At 34.5% G+C, this 20,136-nt stretch overlaps 1 protein-coding gene across 1 annotated transcript; it reads left to right on the top strand.

Annotated features, from left to right (window-relative positions):
* The first annotated feature begins 633 nt into the window (after positions 1-633).
* LOC113505051 lies at positions 634-20,136 on the top strand. Its single transcript, XM_026887557.1, has 2 exons — positions 634-736; positions 18,647-20,136. The coding sequence occupies exons 1-2, from the start codon at positions 634-636 to the stop codon at positions 20,134-20,136; spliced, it is 1,593 nt and encodes a 530-aa protein (XP_026743358.1).

The raw sequence follows: 20,136 nt of genomic DNA, 5'->3' as shown, positions 1-20,136 counted from the left end.
CAAATACTGTTTATAATATATGTAATAAGTTCTCTCAAACCTTCACTGGAGAAATATTAAAAATTAAGCATAATTGCAATAACAATTTTAGATAGGAGCTCATATGTGAAGCCAATTAATATGTCTTTTTATTTTAGAAAGGTAGATGCAAGCACTATAGAAAAATTATAAATAAACTAGATTTTTAATAAAGCACCTGGAATAGATAGAATTAGAGTACAGGATATTAAACAAGTCAAAAAACAAATAAGCCCAGTATTAGCGAAATTTATAAACATGTGTGTAGATAAAGGAATGTACCCGGATATTTTAAAGAAATCTATCATACGTCCTATATATAAACAGGGGAGCCACATAGACTATGGCAACTATAGGCCAGTCGCGATATTATCTGTATTAAATAAAATAACAGAAAAAGTAATTGTTAATGAAATAAGTAGTTACTTAGAACAAATAATATAATATCAGAAGCACAGCACGGGTTCCGGCGCGGACGCAGCACCGCCACCGCGCTCACGCAGTTCACAGACTACGTCAACAACAGTCTCAACGAGGGTAAGTTTGTTGCTGCTCTGTTTATTGATTATAAAAAGGCCCTTCGACACTCTGGACCACGAGGTGCTGCTACGAGCAATGGATGAATGTGGCATCAGAGGCCCCGTCAGCAGGTGGTTCAAGTGTTATCTGGAGAATAGGACTATCCGCACCTCGATAGACCGGAACCACAGGAGAAGAGGTAAGCGTGAGTCTCGGTGTGCCGACCGGCTCCGTGTACGGCCCCGTTGGCTATATTATGCATGTCAATAGTGTCACTAACGTAATAAAGCATTGTAAGATGTTCATGTACGCGGATGACATGTGTTTAATGTATTCGTCCAATAACACAAGAGATGCACAAATGCATATACAGGAAGATTTTGAAAATATCATTAAATGGGCACATGATAACGGCATAATAATTAATTTCGCTAAGACAAAGGTAATGTACATCAGTTCCCCGTATAGTCACTACAATAAACAAGGTAAGTTAAGTATACCTATCTACGGACATACTTACGAATGTCTGCACCACAACAAAATAGGATGCCAGTGCGTAGCTATAGACGTAGTAGATAAATTCCGGTACCTAGGTTTGACAGTGGATAGTGAACTTAACTGGAAACTTCACGTTAATGAGGTATGCAATAGACTGCAATCAATCCTAAGCAAATTCTTTCATTTGAGTAGCTTTGTGAATAGAAAAGTTTTATATGTAGTATACTATGCACTCGTCGACTCAATAATTAGTTATGGACTAAGTAGTTATGGCCTCACGTTCAAAACGCAATTAGATCGCATTAAACAGTTACAAATAAGAATAATTAAATATTTAGTTAGGAAAAAAGTTAAACTAAAGTGCAAACAAAACTACGACGAATTATTTAAAATATGTAAAATACTACCAGTGCATGCAAAAGTAGATTACCTTATAGCATTAGAACAATGTAAGCTAAATATGTACAAAAATCCAATAGCACATAATTATCGCACTAGGCGGGTTGAACAGGGTAAATATGTAATACCATCTGTAAGAAATTATTATGGTAAAAGAACGAGGAAATATATAACTCCTGTAATATTTAATAAACTAGACTTTATAAGAAATATGTCCAAAGAAGTAAGCAAAGTAACTATTAAGAAAAGACTAAAAGAAGTATTAATATTATAAATAAACATAGGAGTAAGAACAGATCTCATTACAATTGTTAACCAAATAGAAATTTCAATAAGAATTAGTTGTAATAAATAATGGTAGATATAAACAGGTTGATGTTCCTAGAATATAAATTTAATTTTTATATTGTAATAGTTGCAAGATAAAGTATATATAATGTGATTATTGTTTATATATAAGAATAATAAATGCAACTACACTCATTGTAAACTATAAAAACACAATAAAGAAAAATGTATAATAAAGAGCGCTATTATCGCCAACAAACTGCTTTGCAGTTTGGCGATTTTTTATGTAATTTCCTATTTTCTATTTTTTAATAAATAAATATAAATATAAAAAAAAAAAAAAAAAAAAAACTATATAAATTGGAACAAGGTTCTTAAAAGTTCCGCCGTTTCCGGCGAGTCCGGCTAGATTCGAAACTAGTCGGGCAATCCCGATAAAAACGAGTAAACCTATCAATACCTTTGGACATATTTGTGAGACCTTATGAGAGGGGAATTAAGAAGATAATTGAACAAAAAAGAAAATTGCAAACACATAGATAATCTCTACAATTTTAACTCTCCTTTTTTCTGTATTTGCAGATCCACGCGTTTTTTTTTCATTCCTATATGACTTTATTTTATTATATAGGACATTTTCTTTTTACAGACACTACGGGTTTTCGATTTTTTTTCAAATAATCTTCGCTTTTCCTGTTTTCTTTTTATGATTCGTCCTTGGTGACTGACAATGCTGCAACGATACTTTATCTTGTATCTGAATATTCTACTCATTTATATTAAAATTATAAACTAATGGCAGCAATATACTTTGCGCCGAGCTTAAATGATTTTAAAGCTAAAAAAAGCTTGAAGAACTAATTGAAATTTATTGCACTGATTGTAAATTGATTGCGGTTGTCATAATTTTTTTCTTACCACTTTTCCACACAGTAACTATTCTCTACAATATAATTCGGCACAAAATTATTCAGTCAGTTATTTTTTGGAAAAATAATTATAATAATTAATAAACACAAATTATAATTAACAAAAAGTAGTATCAAAAATCACCTCACCTTGCAACAGTCCAAACACAAAATGAATAAATTATTGCACTAACACTTTTCACAGAAAATTAACAAATTAAAAATTCAAATAGTTTTTTTAATATACATCGGTACACCCTCGCGAAACGAAGCCGCGGGCTCGAATAACAAAAGCTATCTCGCATTTCAAAGCTGACGAGAGAGAGGGAGAGTGTGCGAGCGAGACGGAACTATGGGCGGAGCATCGCCGGCTGTTCGGAGTTTAAATTTTTATTCTTATTTTTTAACGTTTGACCTCTAAAAGGCGGGATTTTACGACAGGGTCCGTTTGATTTGCAAAATGGCGTTGGAAGGTTCTGTGGGATTCGTTGTTCGTTTTGTACTGAAAATTAAAGGTAGGACTTAGTATTTTTGGTTAATATATTTATTAAAATAATTTGTTTTCTTTTCGCAAAATAATTCATGAATAATCTACACGGAAATAATGTCTCGAGTATCATATCGTCAATGCTTCTAGTGCAACGGGGGAAGGCAGCTGCGCCCCACTTTACTGTTTCGACTACTCCTACATTGTGTATTATTATTTTATAATAGAGTATAATTTAACCATACCCTAGCTATTTAAAAAAATACTCTAGCGTATTACTGCAATTCTCTATTTAAGAATCATTAAGGACCAACATCTTAAAATGTTTGGTCCTTTCGACCTTATTTTTTTTTAAAACCTTTTAATAAATCTTGCGCAAAGCAATATAATATATTTTCCATTACTTGTTAATTTGTTAATTATTTATCCGTCATCATTCATAGGGTTCCTTTTTACCTACCATTTGAAGTATAACTAAGATAATTGAGAACTTAGTATAAATCTAGAAAAAAAAATGTTCTCCTCATCTTCATTTAAAAATAAACCAAGTTTTTTAGACGCTTTTTTTGCAATGAAATGCGTTTTAGGAAACTAAACAGTTAAAATAATTTCATTGCTTTTTTAGTGGTTTCTTAGGTTTACGCGAAAGTTAGACATTGAAATGAAACTACTTTTACGGATTTTTTCGCGGTTTAATTTTAGATTTTAGTTCCCGACGTTTCGACACCTATTATGTGTGTAATTCTTTGTGGTCCGACCTACGCAGTACCACAAATAATTAATTAAAATATGAAGGTAGAACGAGCAGCATCTTCTGTCAAGACGAACGCCATCTCAGTCTGCCCGTGCCCATGATACCTCCAAAGGTTTCGAAACGTCAGAAAAAAGTAGTTTTATTGCTTTTGTTAGACGTTATCTTAATGCATAATTCATTGTTAGTATATAGTTAAATTAAAGGACTTCAGCAGTATTTTTAACGGAAACACATACGAAGGAATCTTGGGTTTTCAGGGATCATCTTTGCATGTGAGATTTCCTTTTCAACATAACTTTTGAATGAATAAACCGAATTTGAAGTCTTTAAACATTACTTTTCGAGACTGGTTACATATAACAATGCTTATTTATTTTATTTATTTTTATTTATTAGGAAAACTAACAGCTAGTATAAATTTTGAACGTAGTTATTGGTAGAAATAGGGCCAATTACAAGTTTCCACTGATTACAGAGTTTACAATTATAATTAACATAAAAAAAAATCTTGACGGTACATCAATTTGCTTTTAGTCCTTCTTATGGTATTGATTTAATTTCTTATGAATTTATTGATTAAAAGATATAAGCTGTTTAGGCATCCATTTTCCAATATTCCGTTTTTTATCGGTGTTTTAGCTTCAAAGTTGGCATGTCCAATCGCCATGGGCGGTCAAACTCGCTACAATCCATTTTACAATCTTTACAGTTGTCATTTGCAAATAAATTAGATATGGTCCAATACCAACTTCAGACTTATCTATACTAATATATAAAGCTGTAGAGTTTGTTTGTTTGTTTGAACGCGCTAATCTCAGGAACTAGTATTTCAAATTGAAAAATTATTTTTGTGTTCAATAGATGATGAATCGAGGAAGGTTTTAGGCTATAAAACTGCCTGCTGCGACTAATAGGAGCGAAGATACAATGGAAAATGTGGAAAAAACAGGGCACATAAAATTCATAACTTATATCTTCTAACCACGCGGACGAAGTCGCGGACAACAGCTAGTAATATTATACAATCACTAAAATCGGTATCGTCGAGAAATACCGATATTTTTTCTCTCAATAAGTTAGTAAAACCAACCTGATATAAGACTAGTAATACATCTCACTTTTTTGACTCTACTTTTTTGTACTGACGATTTCTATCCAAAATGAAGGCTGATGATATTGAAAGCCCATTTTAAAGACCACGAAAATACTCTACAAAACTTCATAAAAATGTGAATATAATGTAAGTAACGGTTGTGCAGTGTTGTCAGTTTCCCGGTGTCGTGTGTCCGATGCTCGCTTTACCTGGAACCGTCGCGTGGGAACACAACACCTCATGTACCGCGAACGTTAGACATCGTCACGCTTGTACGAGAGGAGATAAGCAGAGAGACTGAATAAAATCAAAATCAAAAGTCATTTATTCAAATTAGGCTACCAAGTAGCACTTTTTAAAAGTCAGATTACATTGACAGCACCCAGTTTCGCCCAATTTTCACCGCTTCCTAAGTGCTTTTGCTGTGAGAGAAGAAACGGCGCAACAAACTCCCCAGCAGCACGCTGGCATGCCGTTTACTGAAGGATAACCAAAATTATGAGAAGTAGAGTCATATAAAAATGTTGCAGTTTTTCTAATGTAGAGTCAAAATTTTGCTATATTTAGGGGCAGTCTGGAAAAATCTTTGATTCAATTATATTTAGTAAAAGGAAAGGCAGCGGATTGCTGTTCAATCCTGAACTGTATGCTTTCACAGTAGCAGCATACAGGGAGCGGTCAAGACCCAGTCTGTTGCATTTTGACGGACAAAAACTATAAGGAGTTTTGTTTTGTGGTTGTTTCAAACTACAGAGTATTTGCTACGTTGATTTTACTATGCCCTTGTTTGTGACTGGACACAATCTTTTGATCTCTGCAGTGACAGTTTTTAGAATATTATGCGGTTCATACTAAGAGACAAAGATGTTCAAATGTAATTGCAATCTCTCCTTTTACACACCTAAATTATAATAACCGAAATTCTTCGTAGAACACTTATAAAGTACTAGCTGTTGCCAGCGACTTCGCCCGCGTGGTAGAAGATATAAGTTAAGAATTTTTCAACGGAAACAGTCGATGATGAATATTTTTCCCCGTTTTTGCTATATTTTTCATTGTATCTTAGCTCCTATTAGTCACAGCGTGATGGTATATAGCCTGTAACCTTCCTCGTTGAATGGTCTATTCAACACAAAAAGAATTGTTCATTTTGGACCAGTAGTTTCTGAGATTAGCGCGTTCAAACAAACAAAGAAACAAACTCTTCAGCTTTATATATTAGTATATATATTTACACTTCTACGTTTTTATGTGTTTACAAAGGTGTTACTCCGATATAGAATAGAGTAGAGAGGTAAAAAAATGTCCTACCGAAACTACTTAGATCCCAGTAGAACGTGCGCAGACACATTATAATTCAAACTTCAACACTTAAACTGGATTTGGCGACGATCTAAAATTTTAAGTCTAAAATAATTTTTCATAGTAAGGTTATCAAGTCATTTTCGGACCGAAGACCACCTACGACAAGTTTACGTCAAACAAAATATGTACACATACCAAGCACATCATATACATGACATATATAATAAGCTCAACACATACATCGTTCATTCACACGCTGTTTCCTGTATTTTTGCAAACTAATACAAACCATTGATAAACATAAAACTCGTAATTAAGCAGAAAATGTGAACTTGTGTTGTGAAATGTATAAATGCTGAATCAGTGTGATTCCCACGATGTTGCGGGGAATCGCTTTATAGACTTAAATTGTGTTTCTGTTATATTATGTTATGAATCTCATTATATATAGACTTTTTAGTATATTGTAGGCCTCTTTTGCCACGTTTTTCATGTACACTCATTCTTCTTGTTTGTTTGCTTGTCGGTCGGGTTGGATTTTACAGCTCAATTTTAAGGCAGTTCCCGATAAGCTAGCAGGCTGATTTTTCTTATATTATATGGATTCACTTCGTCCACAAATTATGGAAAACTGAAAATGGAATTAAATTAGTAGGTTTATTATTATTTAGCATCATTTTCGGTTTTCTCTACATATTTTAATTTGCATGCTGTAGGTACTAAGCAAGCAAAATATGAATTTAAGAACTGTAGGTACAATATTCACGACATATATATAGTTGTATATTTTAAGAAAATAAATATTTATATTTAAATTGATCAACTGAGAATAAATTCACAGTATACGTGAACAGTTTGCTCTCTAACTACCGACGGACGATAGACCTTTGCCCTTTCCATGCCATTATTCAGTTACTGCCACACTCCATAAACTTAATTAAAATATAGATACATTCTCTCATGGATACAGCTATTGTACAAACGATTATGAATTCGTGACTTAACTGTATTTTATTTAAGCGTAACGAGATTATGTCGTTAGTCTGTGGGTTTGCGTCAATTCAGTTGTTTTATCCTTTGACGTAAATTGTAAAAGTGTCGTTGATGGTATTTAAAATATACAAGTGCAATAGTAAATAGTATGGTTATCTTAGATAATGAGTTTGTTGTATACTAAAATACAATGATTAATAAAATTGGTCTAATATAATATATCAATAAATAAATGTCGTCTGAAACATGGAACACATTAGTTTAAAAAGTTTTATCACGGGTTCCCGCAGTCAAAGCCGTTTAAACGGTTTCGTTGGACATTCAATTTACTGATTAATGTTATTATTATATGTGTTATGAAAGAAATAAAGACTTTTGAACTGGAAACTGAAGAAATACAATTAAAAAGTTGGAGGATTATGATGAATACTTTGACAACAATCCTTTAGTCCGACAAGAAGCATAACAAGGACTTAGATTATTCGTAATACATCATTAGTACCTACTTATAAAGTAGAACAAAAGTTACGTCTGTTTATCGACCCCAAAGTCTATGGAAAAATCCGTCACGAAACGTCATGACATCAAAATTTTAGCGTGCGCCATGTTTACTACAAATTGTATTCGAATTACAGATGTCAACGCAATAACTTATAACGCCAATCACGCAGTTTACTTACCTGAATATTTGGTTTATTATTTCAAAATAAACAAACTTATTTCTAGAAATAATTTTCGTAGGTATGGCTTTGACGTACAATGTGGATGAATGAATGAAATTGTCATGTTTGTAGCGAATTTCACTTTAAATACTCGATACTGATATCGATTTATCTCTAATTATATTCTAAATTGATAGAGACAATATACAACTTAACTTAATGTAAAACTAACTAGTATCTGAATATTGAGGTTATTTAATACAAAGTTATGCTAAAGGCATTATATATCTGACAATCTGTCTCTACTATTTGCCTTAATATGATAGAGTGATAAAAAGAGCATGAGACTTGACTTTTGAATTTGAGTGGGTACCTATTGAGATATTATTATTATTGTTTACTTACACACTTTATTATAACAAATACTTATAAATAACAATCATAAAAGATTATACGACCGCTTATAACCTGCTTATCTAAGATTTCTATTGTCTAAACATAAATAGTTTACAGTATCAAATGTAATGTTTATATAAGCATCGTATCGTAATACAGAGCGGCTCTTTTTGCCGCCAAATTAGCTCTCACTCTGGGCGGTCTATTATTGGTTGGATTTGGCGCCATCTTGCGTCATTATGCAATTGTTATGACGTTTGTATTTTTTTTAAGAGGCACTGGTAATCAACGGATTGTGTTCGATTTTTGAAAAGGTTAAGTGGTAAAAATGATTCTTTTATTAAGTCCGGTATTATACATTTTGGATAAAAATTGATTGAGTGTATTTTTAATGTTATTGAATGTGCTTTGCTTAAATTTATTTTCAACCCCAGACTTCCTGGAGTGACCCCTCTGATTGTAGCTACTAACCCTAGTAGGTAATTCAATTATTTTTAGTAAGAATAGAAATGAAATTCTTAATATAAAGAATGCTTCAAAATATGGTGTCCAAAGGTTGAATTATCAAAAAGCAATATACTGAGACTGTAAGACGTATAGTGAAAATAAAATAATTATAAAATACTTTAAATAAACACAATGAAAATCAAAATTTAACATTATCAACCTCAAAATACTAAATCTATTTCTAGCCAGCAATTTAAATTAATTAACTAAACAACACAAACAAGCACCCTTCTACATCAGAATCCCTAAATCACTCGAATCACTGTTAATAAGGGTTGATATTTGACACCAAAGCCGGTTCCACCCCCGTTTCGGTTCAGCCAATCAGAGCGCGGCGAACTCACCCTCCAAGAAATTTCGACCAATCATAGTCGAGTATTCTATCAGGTGCGTTCGGTGTTAAGTTTCTATAACGGATGCTTAAAAAAGCGTTTTTCGGATTAATGTTCTTGTAAAAATGTTTGGCTTTTTTATTTGGATTTTTAGGTGTAGTTACGTAGTTTTTTAATAGAGTCAATCAATAGTTTCGAATGACGGACGAGGGCGGACTGGATTAAATATATTTTTCGTTGTTGAAACATGAAAAATGGAATCAGTAATCGCCAACCTAATAAAAAAGCAAGCGTGGTGTTCAGTCCCCGTGTTTTTTTTTGTATTAAAAATGATTCTGAAGATGTTTAGTTCATAAAATTATATTTGGAAACATACCCAACGTGTTATACTTAGTAAAATCTTAAACCTCTACCTTTCTTTCAATTCAAGCAATCCCAGTATGTACCTTAAAGAATTAAATAGAAACTAATTTCAATAAAATTCATTTTACCACTCTTACCACAATTAGTAAATGCCTGTCTAGTTTCGTCCCCAATCGAAGTCCTTGACGAGCTCCTGACTAAGCTACAACTGCACATGTTGACCGATCATAGGTTAAGTGACGCTTGATACTATCGATCCGTGGATAGGTTCCTATCTAATCCATGTCGTAACAAATTCCTCCTTGTTTAGAAAAGCGAGTTGGATTATGGGTCCCGGCTGTTATTTATACACCTTTGTCAGTCGTTACAGGTTATTAAAAGCTAGAAAAGTTTAGCAACCAGAACTTAATGGGGGTATCGTGTTGCCCAGGAAACTGTGTTATGGAGGTCAGTGAGGCAGTCGCTCCTTGTAAACACTGGTACTTAGCTGCCCACCCTTAACGGAGTCCAGTAAAAAGACAGGCTGATAATGATGTTCTCAGCTCACTTTGATTTATAGAAAAAAAAAACTTAATGTCAAACCAAATCTTGACATTCCATTCCATTCAAACAATAATCCAAAGAATTCACACATCAGTTTTAATCCTACTCTTCCCTTATATAAACCTCACGTGGGAACCATGATTGAGGACAATCCTTTATCAGATCACACAGTTTTGTGGAAACATGCTCCCGATCGGATTTAGATAGGAGTTGTTTGTCTAATTCTGTTTAATCCATCGGAAGGTTAGAATAAAAGGTTTTTGTTGTTATCTTTTTAAGATGTTTGGTTCAAGGTGTGAGTGGAATGCTTGATAAACAATTTTGATATGATACAGATTTTGCGTTTTTTCAAATTCGACCTGCATATTGCACTAAAAACAATTTTATGACATTTTCGTTTCGGGTAATCCAATACTGATTTATATTTATACTTCAGCCATCATAGCTAAAGTTCATTTGGAAAGACAAAGAAGTGTTGTGTCAAGTTTACAATTTTCTAATTGTCATCTTTTGTAAGTTTTATTTATAACCGTATTTTGCTTAAGTAGCATTCCAAAGTAGTAAGTTATAGCTGTTGGCATAAATACATACTTTTGCAAGCTAATGTTAAAATATAAATTTAATATAAATGTCCCGCCAAAAATACAAGCAAAGATGGCGTCCTGACCTAGACGTCAAACTTTTTTTAATACTCAGGAAACACGTCAACAGCCTAATGATATTCTTTTTTCGAATGTTTAATACAATTGGCGCTGTCAAGTACCTCGTAAGGGGCGTTAGCCGACACTCTATAGTCTATAGTCTATGGTGCGATGTCCGCAGGGGATAAAATGCGCAATACATTTTATTGTTGTCGTTAGATTTAGCGATGTAATACACTTTGTTGGGATTAGGGTTGCTACGATACCGAAAATGTTGAATGAGTTATTGGATTGCATAAGCTTGTCACGAATCGAATTAAACTAGTTTAGCTTTAGCTTTTGTAACTAGTTAGGTAGGCTTATACCGTACGTACCATAAACAGTTTTGAGAAATTAGATTTTAATTTACAAAAATTAAAATTTGTTAACTCTTGTAGAAATGTATTATACCAGAGACCTAGCTAGTTACCATTTTACTTAACAAAACGTGCAATCAAACAGAACAATCTAAATTAACCTTATGAATTTGAAGGCTTTGTTTGTTTAAACGCGCTAATCTCAGGATCTACTAGTCAACAAAAAATCTGTGGGATAGCCCATTAATCGAAGAAAACAAGCCATTTGTGATTAATAGATGGCAGTAAAACAAGAAGATGTTGCATGGACTTTAAAAAATCTTAACTTTTATTTAACAACGTGGACAAAATCGCGCGCAACACATATTATAGAAATAAATCCATAAAATAAAACGTGCCAACCCTAGCTGCATGCAAGTGTTCACTAAAACTGACAAATACATTGCGTGTTGAGTTCACACAATAGAGCTGTTCATTTGGCACCCGCGATCCTTTGTGTCACATTCATAATGAGGATTACCGGCACCACGCCTTTGCCCAAATGTGTTAAGAATTTTTTTTTTACAGATTTCAAGACGTATTCTGTAATACAAATCTTTTGTTGAATTTTTCGAGTGTGTGATCTATTTACTGATGTTTAAATATTTGTTTAATTCTAATAGGTGTAAGGTAGTATACTAATATGCCAATTAACTAAACCAAGAAAGGTTAGGTTTAATATTTAGGGAAGTAAACACATACGTAGTGTTTAAGACTGAAAATCTCTTTGACTGTTTTAAAAATCAATGTGTAAGTTGTTCAATGTTTAATAAACTTTGTTGGTGGTACTAACAGAAAATAAAAAGTATATCTATTTTTCTTTGATTCGTTTTAATAACAACAAGAATGCTTTTAAAAATAGATGCAAGGTGTCTGTGGTTTGGTTAAAAAGTTATCATAAAAATATTACAACTTTCATTTTAGACTAGTGACATTCATAACTGCATGAATTAAAAAATCAATATTATGGTGAACAATTGACTGTAGAACACATCGTTATTCTTTTTTTGTTTGCCGCGTTTGGGCAAAAACAATAAGTTACTCAATGAAATACGCTTAACGTAAAAATTTCATCACTTCACAAAAGGAACAATAAGCTACATTATATTTGAGTAAATATCGTAAAATCTCTAGTAAAATCTATTGCGTATTCACAATAGAGGAACATTTGACAACCGCGCCATTGTGTAATACTCCTAACTCGGGATTAACAGTCACGCCTTTGCCCGTTTGGGAGTAGCGTGAAAAAAAATACATGTGTACAATCTCATTTCGAATTTTAAATGTTGACTATTTATTTATTGATATCTTTATTAAAATAAATTTAACGCACGACTGAAAATTTGGCCAAAAACATTATTATGTGGCTAAGCTATAACCGCATAAGTGAATCGATCACAGGTTAAGCTACGCTTGGCGTGGTTGGCCCGTAGATGGATGACCATCTTTGTCATAACGAGTTCCTCCGTGTTTCGAAAGGCACGTTAAATTGTGGGTTCCGGCTGTTATTCCTACATCTTTGACAGTCGTTACAGGTAGTCAGAAGCTTGAAAAGTCTGACAACCAGTGTAACCAAAGGTAGGTGTTGGTAACTGGGTTGAGGAGGTGAGATAGGCAGTCGCTCCTTGTAAAACACTGTTACTTAGCTGAATCCGGTTAGACTGGAAGGCGACCCCAACATAGTTGGGAAAAGGCTTGGCCGATGAATTATTAACTCTGTTTTCCCCGGACTTTGCTTGCCTGCATGACATAGCATGACACGAAGTTGTATCAAAGTTGTTTTTTTTGTGTGCTGTAACAAAATATAAATACACTTACGAACTTTCTTTATGAAACCTATACCGATGTCTAGCAAGATCTAAAAAATGTGGGTCTAATGATAATAAATAGTGTAATCTCAACGAGTATTTATAATTTTGAATGTTTATTGTGTATTTTAGGATATTATACTGCACTGACAGCTCAGCGGTTGATGTCACCAAGCCAAATCCCCTATGCGCGACGTGTGGCTGGTTCACAAGAGTTTGTACGATCCTCGACTGGGTCAGGGTGTCTTTGTGCATGTGACTTGAGACTTTGTGACGACACAGGTATGAAATTCCTTACAGCTGCTGGTTCAATTACGCAGTAGTTTTGCAAATATATCAACAACTGCTAAATAAAAATTAACTTTTTAATATAAAAAAAACAGAATAAACAGAGAGTGACATAAGTACGGTTCGGAATGGAATAATCACACAACATGGTATATTACAAATGATTTCCGTGAATCGACCTTAGAACTTGCGTATATATTAAAACATACCTCCCAGGTGCGAAAATACGCGCCATTTTTATATAAAAGCGGCCATCTTGGTCGGGTTACAGCACTTCACATGAATGACAGAATTAATGTTGTTACGAGACACCTCTTTATCACCGGTGTTGAGTTACACTTGCTGTTGGTAACGGGGTAGGCAGGTAGGTGCTGAGGAATTTATTGATCGAGGGAGTTAGAGTTGGTGTTAGACTTTGTGTAAAACTAACTGTACACGCGACTTCGTCCGCGTTGAGTCGCGTCCGCGAGAGATTACCCGGTACAAAAACCAGACACAAAATTTCAAGAATATGTTATTTTGGTGTCACGGTGTACGAAATTGAATTTTTCCGAAACGGCTCGACCGATTCTCATGAAATTTTGTGTACGTATTGGGTAGGTCTGAGAATCGGACAACATCTATTTTCATACCCCTATTTTTTATACTAGAACCTATGTCGCCCAGGTAACTGGGTTGAGGAGGTCAGATAGGCAGTCGCTACTTGTAAAACACTGGTACTTAGCTGAAACCGGTTAGACTGGTAGCCGACCCCAACATAGTTGGGAAAAGGCTAGGCCGATGATGAAAATGATTTTTTATACTAGAACTCACGCAAAACGACGTTTTCTGGGACAACTTGTTTTCTATACTAATATGTATAGATGTAATAGTTTAACATTATTGAACTTTTTGAGTGATCAAAAGTTTGTTCTTCTTAAAGTTTCATTAAGCTGTGTTTTTACCAGAGAGGTCTCGCACAGAAATTTGTAACGATAATGTATCGCGCGAGGATCTCTAGTTGTACTGTAAACATGTGTGTGTTCATTTCTAGATTTAATCATCAATCCTAAAGAAAATACCTACAACTACTGTTGCATGTGTAAGACATGACACACGTATACAAATAGCATTTCTACGTTTCATATTCGCGCCAATTTTGTAACTTTGACAGTTCCATTACACGCCATGTTGGTTGCAAGCGATGCGTGATACCTCTTCTATTGTTACAACGATTTATTAATAAACAATACTATATGGATCTTTTGAAGAGGTTATTAATTTGGTTGACAGTTGTCTTTAGAGATGTTAATGTTTTTAGAATGCGTTAGTATTGCATCTTTTTTTGGTTTATGTATAAGGGTAAATGGAACCCTAAGGCTAAGACTTCGCGTGTCTACCTGGCCGTGTGTCTATCAGTCTGTCTGTCGCCAGGCCATTAATCATGAAACGTTATAAAAAAATCTACATCGAAGTTATGCAACGGTAGAGAAATATTAGATAATAATCATTGTTTTCATCTAAAAGTTATTTATTTAAGCAAAAAAAGTTTATAGGATAAAACTATTTTATATAATCAATAACTAGGCAAACTACTATTCAAAAAATGATTTACATTTTCAAAATGTCTACCTGCAAACGCAAATAACAGGGGCTCATCAAAGACTTATTAAAAAAAAGGTTGTAATACGTCGTTTACTTTTTAAATCTGTCAAGTTTGACACAAATGACAAATTGGCGGCAAAAACTGCGCTTACATATTTCTATGCATTCCGAAAATCGGTTTTTACTGTAACTTTAAAAACTCAACTATTTTGAGTATTTATTTTGAACTTTTTCGTTATACGACACCTCATTATAGCTACTGGTTTGTTTTTTAAATCGATGCGAAGGGTGAAACGTAAGCATAGCGTGGATGTGAAGGATGCCATTGTATTAAAATATAAAGATATGTCTGAAGCTTTTCTTTTGTATGCTTCAATGTTCTAATTTGAAAGTACATAATATATTTCGTAACTTTAATTCTATATATTTATTTTTTAGATATCAGTAATGAATTAAATTCATAGAAGGAAAAAAAAACATGATTAACTTGTTGGTCTTACCAAAACTTTACATTTTAACAAAAAACTACTAGGCGTTTTAACACAGCCAAAGTGTATTATTTATTGTAGATATTGCTTTTTTTTTTTAAAGATACTAGAGAGTGCATCTATTAACTTCATATTTTTCAGGTTTAGGTTATTAACGCCGTTTGGTCTTAAGAAATTAGACATATTTTGCGATGTTTATATAATATATCACGCCAATACCACTGTGCGCGTTTTGCGGGTTCAATCCCCTCGTAAGACAAGTATTTGTGGGATACACGAATTCTGAGTCTGGTTGTCTTGTGCCTGTGACTTGAATGTTTGTGAAATCCCCGTGACACAAGGATGAAATTCCTTAGTGATTGAAGATTATTTCTTAATAAGGACCAAAATATTATTTACTGATTTTCAACACGTACAGCTTTTTACGACTTATCCACACAACTCTATCTCAAAATGAGAGTCCCTACTTGGTTAGCCCTGGTCTTATTTTTTGTGGCAATAAATCTGTCAGGCGAAGTCGCGGGGTATCGCTAGTTGACACCACATACAAGACAAGAAAGGTTCATTAAAGGTTAACCTTTTAATGTGGCGAAAGCAAAATACTGAAAAAGTTACTTAAAAAAAATGATCTTTTTTTTCTATGAGCTATGATTTTTCTGAAAATTTATACTCTTAAAATAATTTGTGTTTAAGCAATGCGAAAAATATCGTATGTTGTAAGTAATTTGCTAATTATAAAACATCAACAAATTACCTTCCCAATTTATTGCCGGCACACAATTACTTGCAGACAATTATTTAGCATGGCAACACTGCTACCCGACCCCTGCAATACAATCTGTAGTCGCTAATGAATTTAATTGACTCTCAGGGGACAGCGGTGTTGCCATAAATTATTATTAGTCTGCCTGGATTAGTCCATTGTTAGGAATAATGGGTATGTTTTTATAACGATTATTGGAATAAAAGATAAGATTTTGGAAGCGTTTTTGGAATCCAGAACTAGCTGAACCTCACCGCTTTTCCTTTTATATTTCTTTCTTAATCAAATACGCAATTGTTTCATCAAAAAGCTCAGTTTACTACTGCACTTCATTTAGCTACTAGTAAACATTTATCAGAAACGATCCAAATATTTATGAGATGATCTGAAACAAATAACAACAATTGAATTAAGTAAGCTTCACGAGAAATATTCAATAATTTGACATTACAAACAAAGTGCTTTACTTCTATTTATTTGCATCGATAACCACAAATGATCAAAGAGCACCTTAAAACTTTCTCTAGCAACTCTCAACAAAACAAACAGCCTGTTTAACCGCAAATGTGTCAAAATATCAAAAGTAAGGTTCAGTTTGTTCCACCATTTTCTACAAGATGTCACTGTGCTTTGAGACCGCTTTTCTGAATGGCGGTGTTAAAATTTTCCGTGTGTATTATAAGAGAGTCGAGGATTTTTATTTTTTTTGGTATCATTTTATGTAATATTCGGATTAAAGTATTTTGGTAACCACGACCAGGTGCTTTAATCAAATCAACCCCCAGCTTAACCCTCCGATACCGAGGGTTAAACATGGTCCTTCGAGCCGGATAGAAGCGTTGTAAATATCACGCTTCTCGGATTTTTGGGTATCAGCGGCACAGAAAGCAGTGGTGGGTCGCCACTGAAGTGCTACCAGTGACGCCAATAGAAGGCGCCACCGCAGTTCAAGCAAGTTCTGCGGGCACCGGAGCTGAAGATTGGTGGAAGTGGCATCCCAGCAGCTGCGCACCAAACCGAGAGCGGAGCGCTCCCTGGCGGGCGTTGGGTACAACTACTACACATCGGCAGCAAGCAAGTTGCAAGCGACGTCGTAAGGAAGTGAGTGATAGTGCAAGAATAACGTACGTACTTTGAGACTATTTCGTGTGAAGCAAAAGTGAACTTTATTGCCTAAAAGATTTTAACTTTGAAAAATTCTTGGACTTAGAATAATTGTAATGTGTGCATGTTAGACTTAGTTAGATTTAAGCCAAATTCCGTTCAGACGGGGAACCTATGCCCGATTTTCTATAGATTCATAAGGTTCAAACACTTAGAAATTTTTTGATATTTATATGGACTTGTAAAATTTCTTAAAAAAATAGTTGGTATTTACATTGTATTGTAACCTTTTTTGGAAAGCGTTGGCAATTAAAAAAAATCAAAATGTCTTTGCAATCACATGTCAAAGTGCAAGATGACATTTACGTCCGATTGTCAAGAGCTAAAATTAATTTTAAGAAATCGCCACAGGATAGGATTACTTTACAATATTTAGAAACCAGATTAGAGAGTATTGAGGAATTATGGGCACAATTCACTTTAACACATACACAAATTGTGAAGGATTTTGATCATAAGGAGTTATCATCTTCACCTTATACTGTCAACGAAGTCTATTTTAACACGGAAGATTTGTATTTAGATTTAAGATGCGAGTTAAAGATCGCATTAAGTAAAATAAAAAATAGCAATGTTTCGTCAGCTATCGGGTCTTCAAATAATAGTTCTTCGAGTAAAAGTATGACTATTAAGTTACCTAGAATAACAATTCCAACTTTTTCCGGAAAATATACTGAATGGCCCACATTCCGCGATTTGTTTATGTCAGCAATCCACAAAAATAGCACTATTGATAATGTACAAAAATTGCATTACTTAAAGAGTTATTTGACTGGGGAAGCCGAGCAACTCCTTCGTCATATACCAATTTCGGAATCTAATTATGAAAGATGCTGGGCTCAGTTGGAGACTAGATATAACAATAGAAAATATTTATCACATTGTATTTTAGTAAGATTGCTTAGTCAAAAAAATATTGTACAAGAGTCAGCTAGTGCTTTAAAAGAATTAATGGATACAACATCAGATTGTTTAAATGCGTTAGTGAATTTGGGTATTGATGTTACTTCCTGGGATATTATCATAATACACATAATAACATTAAAACTAGATCCTGAGAGCAGAAAGGATTGGGAACTAAAAGTGACAAGCAATATAGACTCAGACGAGCTGCCTACATTTGGACAGCTCAAAGATTTTTTAACTGGCCGTTATAGGGCTCTTGAGTTTTTAGGTAATAAGTCAAGTAAAAATATTGTTACTAAGGAAAGGGTATTTCACACAGCGGCCAATACAGCCAATGCATGTCCGGTTTGCAACAGCACTGAGCATAAAATAAGAAATTGTAAGCAATTTGTTAATAAAGATGTGGATAGTCGGCGCACGTTTGTTCAGGATCACAATTTATGTTTTAATTGTTTGGGATACAACCACTCTGCTAGATGGTGTAAATGTACAGCCTCGTGTCAAATCTGTAAGCGAAGACATCACTCTTTGTTGCACCTTAAAGGTGAGTGGGAGTCTGCTGGCGATAAGGGAGATTCATCAACGCAAGCACATTCTGCCACAGTCGAAGAGGAATCTCAAAATGATGTCGTAGCTTGTTTCTCAAAAGGTGGCGTGCGTAGTCAAGTTTTGCTAGCCACTGCGTTAGTAAGAGCTGTTGGCAAAAACGGAGGTATGTCTACTATCAGAGCGCTGTTGGATCAAGGCTCACAAGCGTCTTTCGTTACGGAGCGTACTGTGCAGAGTTTAGGATTACATAAGAAAGCAGTTGAGGGGTCAATTACTGGCATAGGTGGTCATAACAAATTAAGTTTAAATTCGGTTGTTGAGGTCAAAATTCAATCTAGGATTAATTCGTCATTTGAACTTGTAGTCAAAGCATATGTTCTCAAATCTATAACGTCTTTACTACCGGGTGGGGAAATATCATATTTAGATTGGACTCAAGTTAGTGATATGGAACTAGCGGATCCTGGATATAACAAACCAGATAAAGTCGATATGTTGTTAGGGGCAGAAATTTACAGTCAGGTTTTGCAGAATGGGTTTAAAAGAGCACCTGATGGTAGCACAATAGCTCAGGCTACTTCATTGGGATGGATTTTGTCAGGTACAGTAGCCTCTGCTTCTCAGCAAACATCAAATATTACCGTGATGCACGCGCAACTCGGGAATGACGAAATCCTGAAAAAGTTCTGGGAAATAGACAAGGAACCACATCGTGTCAGGAAACAGAGACTCATCGAAGAAGAGGCTAGATGTGAAGAAACATTTATGGCTACATCTACTAACAAGGAAAAATGCGCAGAAGTTATGAAGGAGAGTTTGCAACTGGGACACATGAGGGAACAAACTAAATCAGAAGAGCAAAATGAGCATGCTGTGTACTTACCTCACCACGCGGTTGCACGTAATGACAAAGACACAACCAAGGTTCGGGTTGTTTTTGATCCTTCCTGCAAGGGAAAAAATGGAGTATCTCTCAATGACGATCTAATTATTGGACCTAGACTGCAACCAGATTTGCGAAATATGTTAATTAGTCGGAGAACGCACCCGTTTTTGGCAGTGCGATCGATGCAGCAAGTGGCGTACGATGATGTAGTCAAATATCTAATGACTGGTTGTGACACTACAAAAGAAGGCATGCAAATCTATAATCAATTGAACGAGTTAATAGCAAAGGCAGGATTCACTGTACAAAAAGGGTTAAGCAGCAGCAGTGAAGTACTGGAGAAAATGATCGGGAAAAAATACTCGTTCAAGGGGCAAGATGAAGCGGAAAAGGTAATCAACATAAAACAAGATGAAATATTTAAAAAATTGGTACTTACCTGGAACCGAACCTGTGACACCCTCCAATATTCTGTTGAGCTACCTGCGCTGCAAGAAACTGTAAAGAAAAAAAAATTGTGGGTTTCTGGAATTGGATGGGATGAAGAAGTTTCATATGAAAAAAATAATAAGGATGGTTTACTTACTGACATCAGCTAA

The sequence above is a fragment of the Trichoplusia ni genome, chromosome 24 (genome assembly GCF_003590095.1).
Source record: "Trichoplusia ni isolate ovarian cell line Hi5 chromosome 24, tn1, whole genome shotgun sequence".
In the NCBI taxonomy this organism is placed as follows: domain Eukaryota; kingdom Metazoa; phylum Arthropoda; class Insecta; order Lepidoptera; family Noctuidae; genus Trichoplusia; species Trichoplusia ni.
Note: the sequence above shows the minus strand (reverse complement) of the source record. Positions and strands in the feature narration are given on the sequence as shown.

Coding starts and splice junctions, on each gene's coding strand:
- LOC113505051 (XM_026887557.1), top strand. CDS start 634: ATGGATGAATGTGGCATCAGAGGCCCCGTCAGCAGGTGGTTCAAGTGT. Junction 737..18,646: donor CCGGAACCACAGGAGAAGAG/GTAAGCGTGAGT, acceptor TGCACCTTAAAG/GTGAGTGGGAGTCTGCTGGC.